We start from the raw sequence: 7818 nt of genomic DNA, 5'->3' as shown, positions 1-7818 counted from the left end.
TTATACAAAATACGACATCGTTGTGCGGTACGCGACAAAAAGATGTGTGATGAAATTACAAGATTGACACTGACATACTGTGTGCTAACGTGGAGATAGAATCTCCTGCGCCAAATGTATGACATGGACCTCATACGTCCGGCCTATAAAAGATTTTTCTGTGAAAGTAATAGCAATCACTAATGAGTGTGTAAGTGAGGAATGGAAAAGAATTACCTGTAACGTACGTCCCACCGAATTGATAGGAAGACTTTAATTATTTTGGCTGGTTCTTCTTTATTTTGAGCCAAGGATAAGAATGCTCTCCAACCCTACTGAGAGAGCTATATCATGAAAAGCATATTCTAGTGCGAGACAAAAAAGGTAGCCTACTGAAAATAGAGGAGAAAAAAAACGTGGAAGTTGGTAATGAGCTAGCTGGGGTTGTCAAGACTCAATAGTCAATACAACCATCTATAACTTCTATCATAACAACTGGTAGGGTCCTCTTTTTGCTTTTTCTTTTTTGATAACGATTACACTAGGAATATTGGGGCTCGCCATCTATACCTTGTATGGTGTTTGCTTGTCACTGAAATAATGAAACTTGAGTGATCTCATTTGTATTCTTTTCTTTGGTTTCCTTTGGTTAAATTGTGGACATGGTCGACTTGATCTCAGCTTGAGAAAAAACTTGTTTATGTTTATTTAATTAGCAAATGAGCCAAGCTCGAGTCCAAATTTTAGACTTGACTATTAAACAAGCCGAACTCACACATAATATTGTGTTCATATACAAGCTTATGAGTACGAGGCTAGATTAAAAAGTATGTATAAATTACGTGTTTATATGTACAAATGTTTATAATAAACTTAATAAGACTTTAGATTAGATTGCATAAGTTTGGGAAAAAGTTCATAAGACATCAAATTATTATTTATAATTTATTGATAATATAAATAGTTAATTTTTTAGTTAAATTATTAATACATTTTAACAATATAAGGCTAGTGGATCGAATTTTTATAAATTTATAATTATATTTGATAAACTCAAAAAAAAAAAATTCAATTATAATTTGGTTATTAATTATTAGCATATATATTTATAAGTTGGTATAAAAAAACATAGTCATAAATTTTACTACATATTGGAAAACAATAAGTCAATCAAGTTGTTTGTAAATGAGTTGGAGCTTGTTTGATAAGAATATGAATCAAGTTTGAACATATAATCTAGTTTGGTGATTAACTTGAGCTCAACTCATGTTTAAAAAGAATTAAACGAATAATCCTGAAATTTTAACACTCGGCTCAGCTTAGTTTGTTAATAGCCCTATATCTAAGTTTTGGCTCACTTTTTGTGGTGTCCACAAGTTGGGTTGAGTCAAGTTTGGGCTAAACCTGAACCTCACTTGATCCCATCGAATGGCTACAAATGTTGACCTATCGTCAACTGAATAGCACCACTGGTTTGGATCAAACCAATTATCCATGATGACAGATCAGGTCGAGTTGAAATAGTTGAAGAGAATGAATAATTGAGATATGGTGGAACTTGTCGAAGATTGCGAGATCTCGATCAGATATCGCTAGAGATCATGAGATCTCTACGAATTTGAGTAGAATCTTGGACGACAATAAAAGGAGATTTGATTTAAAATGGAGAATAGGTCGGATTCTGGGCACCTTTTGGCAATATCACGAGTTTTGGGTAAAAGGTTAGTTGAATTGGTTCGAATTGAGTTTTGAAGGGGTAGACTCACAAGTCTGGCTGAGTCAATTTTTAATACTTTGCTTGGCTCGAGTCATTTACAGCCATATATCTAAGTTTTGGCTCCACAAGTTTGATTAAGTCAAGTTTGGGCTAAACTTGAACCCAACTCGATCCCATCGATTGGCTAAAAGTGTTGACTTGTCATCAACCAAAAAGAACTACTGGTTAGGATTAGATCGATTGTCCATGATGGCAGATTAATATTCTAATAGATAGTATGTTTTAATTTGATTTGAATTCTATTACTCCTATTATATTTAAACCCTCAAATTAGAATCTTGTCATATCATTTATCTATATATATATATATATATATATATATAAAAGAATATTGCCACATCATATTTTCTTTAAATAGTAGAATATATAGGTTCATGTACAAACACAACCAAAATAAATATCTATTAATAATTACCATAGGAATATTTTTAGTAGCTCCATATAAAAAAAAAACATTCATAATAAATACCTATAGTTAATTACCATAATTATCAAATTTTATATTTTATATCTGAGAAATAATATGTCTACAATATTTTTACAACATATCGTAAGTGACAGTTTGTTACTGGTTATTATTGTTAGGGCAAAAAAGTAATCTTAGTGTTAGTTTCAAATTTGAACCAATAACAACTAACCACCTGTGATTTGTTGTAAAAATGTTGTAGACGTAGCATCTCTCTTTATATTTTACAGTCAAAATAAATATCTAGTAATAATCTATATATATATATATATATATAAAACCGAAACCTTTGCTGACACCACAATTTTCCACGTCAGCACAATATTTAACAATTTTTCACGTCAGCACAATATTTAAAAAATAAAAAATAAATTTGCTGACACCACAATTTTCCACGTTAGCACAATATTTAAAAAATAAAAATTATAACTCCTCAAAACCCTAGCAACCTTACCCCTCTCTTAAGTTAAGAAATATAAAGCCACGGTTTCTGCAAACTCTCTCTCTCTCTCTCTCCAGACGTAGGAAGCCCTAAAGCATTCAAGATCTACAGTGCACGGTATAGATTTTAGCTTATAAAGTTCAGCTTTTATAAGGTTAGTTTTGTTTATATATTAATTAGTACTTTGTTCACCATTGAATACTCATGTAATCAATTTCCAATTCAGTGTTCAAGAATTAAACCAAAATTCTAACTGTACTATCATAAAATATTATTATTAGTATGAATTTTATGGAGTTGCGGTGTTCAAGAATTAAACCAAAATTCTTTTAAATTATCTATAATATTTTGTCCTCTGAAAATTTTGTCTCTTTGATTTTATTATATTGTGTTTCTTAAGCTATAGAGAGATTTTCTTTGGTTTCTACAAACTCTCTCTCTCTCCAGATGTAGGAAGTCCTAAACGCACGGTATAGCATTCAAGATCTACAACTCACGGTATAGATTTTAGCTTATAAAGTTCAGCTTTTGTAAGGTTAGTTTGTTTATATATTTAGTCCTTACGTTTAGGTTTAGGTTTTAAGAGATTTATATATTACTACTATGTGGCTAAATTTCCCGTGACATCAGTTTTATGTTTTTAACCAAATACATCAGGAAAGCAAGAGAAGGCGCATAAATATTTAGTCCTTACGTTTAGGTTTAGGTTTAGGTTTAGGTTTAGGTTTTAAGATATTTATATATTACTACTATGTGGCTGAATTTCCCGTGACATCAGTTTTATGTTTTTTTTTTTTTTTTTTTAATTTGTTTTATGTAAGGTTAGTTTGTTTACATCAGTTCTTTATCTCAAAGATAAGGCTTTTATTTCTACCGCAAAAACTATTTAGGTATGTATCCCTTGCAAGCACACATGAACTTAAATTGTCTTTTAATATATGCATGCTTTATTATTTTCTAATAGTTTTCCCGTGCATCGCACGTGTTAGCGACTAGTTATCATAATTGTCAAATTTATTAGGAGTACCATAAATGCGTACTCCCTCCTCTCACATGAATATTGAGTCCCATCATAAATTTAATTAATGAAACCCATGTGAGAGGAGAGAGTACGCATTTATGGTACTCAGGGAGTACACAATAATTTCCCTACATACAAAATAAAAGAGTAAAAATCATTATTTCCTAGATTAAATCATACTTTATTGAACTTTTACGTACATTGCACATATTGCTAATTAATTGTATTAAAAGTGAGGTACCCACTTTCATCTTTGGGGCGACATGTTCTTTTATGTTGTCATAGGATGTGTTACCAACATATGCAATCAAATGTTTCTCAAAAAAAAAAAAAAAAAAAAAAAATGCAATCAAATGAAATACAATTCTCTCTCTCTCTCTCTCTCTCTCTCTCTCTCTCTCTCTCTCTCTCTCTCTCTCTCTCTCTCTCTCTCTCTCTCAAAATTGTCTCCAATTTCTTAATTCCCTCCCATACAAATCCCTAACGAAGATAATACTTTGTCCCAAAATTTTGATACAGCAAAATTTTCATGAATTAAATTAGCCTTCCTTTTTTGCCAATGATATTTATTAAGGGTCATGCTAACGAGTATCCTTAGGGCACTGGTTAAAAATTCAGTTAAAGAAAGTTTTGATATCACTTTTATGATAAATGAAAAAAGCTGTCAAAATATTAATTGCTTTTTTTTCTTTTCCCATAAAAACTTTCTTTAATTGGATTCTTAACCTTAAGGCACTCATTAGCATTTCCCATTTATTAATATAGTTACAATTATATATATATATATATATACACACACACAATTAATTTCTAATGAATTTTAACGTTTTACGAATATTATCTTTGGACTTTGACATTGGTGTTAATTTTGTCTTTGTACTTTCTATTTGGAGTTTTGCTAGGACCACATAAACTTACACAATTTTTGTCACAATTTGTCACGTGGAGATTTGTGGAAAAAATTGTGTAAGTTTATGTGATCCTAGCATTTTTCTTCTATTTGAGCTATTAACCACTTGAACTATATTTCAGCAAAAAAGAAAAAAAAATTGTAATTTTCATTAAAACATTAACGGATCTAATCATGTGATATGCATATAGTTCTATCATATCCTATTGTTAGAAATTATCTAAAATATATTTTACTATTCAATGCATGTATGGGTCTTTTATGAAGAAACCACATTACCTCCATGGTTTAATGATGAGCCCTCTATTGAAATCTTGGAAAAGCCTTTGATTAATTTCTCAAATTATACGGTGGTTGCTAGATGTGACTTGTGCGTACGGTGTCTGAGAAGACAAGAAACCCACTCTCTAGACCTAATACCCATTGAAAAGAATGGCAATTTAAATGAGCTAATTGTCATTTACTTAAAGGGAGAGTAGGGGCTCCTTATGTATTAAAAAAGAATTTGTCCATCCCATTGGACCTAAAAGAGACATAACAGAAGCCAAGATTCAAATAGTCACTATAACTATGACGGTCCACATGATAAGAAAGAATGAATAAAAAATTATAGTGACCAAGTAAAATGGATGTGTTATAGTTATAAATAAAAAATAAAAAATTTAAGGGATGTGTTTAATTTATCACACATCTAATTTCCAAAAAATTAATTATTCAAATAAAAAATTCAAGAACGAAAATTAGCACTCATGTAAAAGTCTTCTAGACGAGATGTCATTTGAACTTCATAATTTTATTTGCTTGTGTTGGAATTTGTTTCAGAATATATAGATTCTAGAAGATATAATAATTATATATAATATATATATATACACGTACACACATAAGATAGAATATAACATATAATAATTCTAAAAACGCGTTTTTTTAGTTTTTTTTTTTTTATAAAATTAAATCAGGTAACATTTTTTTAGTTGTTCCCAAAATTATTATAGGTTGGAATTGCCTGAATGCAAATCATACTTACATTTTGTTTTCCATTTTATCTTTCATCAATTACAACTTGCAATATATTCATTTAACTTTCCTCAAAAAATAATCAAAATTTAAAACGGAAAAAATCAATCACATGGCATATTATAATTGATAAATCATAAAGTGAAACACAAAACATGGAAGAGATAATTTCAATTGGAACTTGTCCCTCCCATTAAATTCAAGTTTTGACTGCTTCATGATTAACAAAACACAAGTGATGCAACTGTTAAATGTCTGGATTTGACCAAGTAAAATGACCCAAAAATAGGATTTAATCGGCAAAACGATATGTGACCCCTAGAGCCATACTCAACCTTACACTCACTCCCAACATGAGCTGTATTTTTTTCCAAGCCGGTACTCCTCGTTTCTCTTCACCCCTCCTCTATTGTCCAAACCAATTTCCCATGCAACCACCTCTTCCCATGCAAATCACTCTTTCTCCTCAATTTGCCTTCACCACCCTATCATCTCATTTGTGCACCCCTCCCCTTTACCCATGGAGGGGCGGGTTCCACCAGCGCCCGATGGTGATGACACGGATGACAACTCTCTCCCGCTACATTCATCAGGGTCAAAATCGCTGCCACCACCACCACCATCACCGCTTCTAATAACACCGCCTCCTGATATGAACTCCGAAACCTACGTAATCCAAATCCCCAAAGATCAAATTTATCGCATTCCACCTCCGGAAAATGCCCTTTTTGTGGAACGTAATGGCAAAAAACCTGTTGAGAAGAACAAAAAGTCTCGACCTCAGTGCTGGGTATGGATAACTGGTTCCATCTTGGTTGTGCTAGCACTTATAATTGCTCTAATCCTAGTGACATTGTCCATCGTCTATAGGTCTAAAAGTCCTTCATTCTCCGTGGCACATGTCCTAGTCAAGTATGCACAAAATTCTACTCATAAACATTCTCAATCGGCTGGGTACACAATCTCCTTGAAGGCCAATAACCCTAATGAAATTATGGGAATTGATTATGACAGTGGTGGGGTTGTTACATTATCTTCCGAGGGCAAAAAGATTGCTACAGGCAAATTTCCATCGTTGGAGCAAGAAGAGAATGGTTTCAAGAAGATTAAAGTCTTTCTAAAAGGCACAAAAGAAACGCTACCTAAGGAGATTGAGAAGAGTATGAAGGCCAATAAAACTAAGGTACCGGTCTCCTTAACTCTAAATGCGAAACTTAGAGTGAAACTGAAATTGGGTGTGATTAAGACATGGATTCTTGACATGGACGTTGCATGTAAAATTAAGGTCAATACATTGGGGGTGGGTTCGATGATCTTATCGGAAGAATGTCAGAACTAATTCAAGTCCTAGATAAAGTGGCAATGGTGGTGATGCTAGAGTGGCTTGGTGACCCAGGTCATGCAATATTATGAATAATTTTTTATTTGGTCATTTTCATGAATACTTTTTTTTTTTTTTTTAATTTTTTTAATGTCAACTAAGTTTGATGATGAGCTAAAATGTTTAATTTTTAGTACAAAATACTATCTATAATTATATGTTTGTATAATTTGTTATAAGTAGGCAATTTTTCTTCTTTGTTCTTGTTAATTTCCCATAACAGAAGCTGGACTTGAAACATGCAATTTATTTTTCTAATTTCCTAATACATTTAAAGAGTATTCAAGTTGTTGTTCTTATTTTTTTTGCTTCAAGCTTGAAAACTAGATCTGACTATACTTTACAAATGTTAGACAGCTCCCCTGGTATCTCCTGCAATATTTTTACTTTTGGGTCTGGTCTAGAAATATTCTTGTAAGCAAAATTCTGGCTTGGAGCCCAGAAAAAATTGGACCAAGCTATAATGCCCATTATGATATTTTTTTTATAATTTTCTAATACTGGGGTGCAAATGAGTGAGAAACCCAAGTAATTCAACAGAACTCACAGTAAAGAGGGCCCAGTCATGTCCTCCTAGAGTAATTTGGGCCCTAGCCATGAGGAGGATGATGGACCTAATCGTGCCCAGGCTCCAGACCCATTAAGGTATACTTTGTCAGTTTCATGTTGAACCGAGATTGTCTTAAAACCTAAACTCGAATACAATTTCTTGTGAGCCCAAGTCTTTCTTGATCGGTGCCTTATCTTTGGGCTTTACATCTTTATCTTAAATTATCCACCTTCATGGTCTGTTGCAATAAAAGTGACTAGCCTATAATGGGAAAT

The 7818-nt window shown here is 32.3% G+C and overlaps 1 protein-coding gene across 1 annotated transcript; it reads left to right on the top strand.

The window, feature by feature from the left end:
• The first annotated feature begins 6132 nt into the window (after window positions 1-6132).
• LOC126689601 (NDR1/HIN1-like protein 13) lies at window positions 6133-6951 on the top strand. The gene has a single exon (XM_050384835.1). It carries the CDS (start codon window positions 6133-6135, stop codon window positions 6949-6951), a length of 819 nt encoding a protein of 272 aa, XP_050240792.1.
• Window positions 6952-7818: the final 867 nt, after the last annotated feature.

This window comes from Quercus robur, chromosome 6, assembly GCF_932294415.1.
Source record: "Quercus robur chromosome 6, dhQueRobu3.1, whole genome shotgun sequence".
Taxonomy (NCBI): Eukaryota; Viridiplantae; Streptophyta; class Magnoliopsida; order Fagales; family Fagaceae; genus Quercus; species Quercus robur.
Note: the sequence above shows the minus strand (reverse complement) of the source record. Positions and strands in the feature narration are given on the sequence as shown.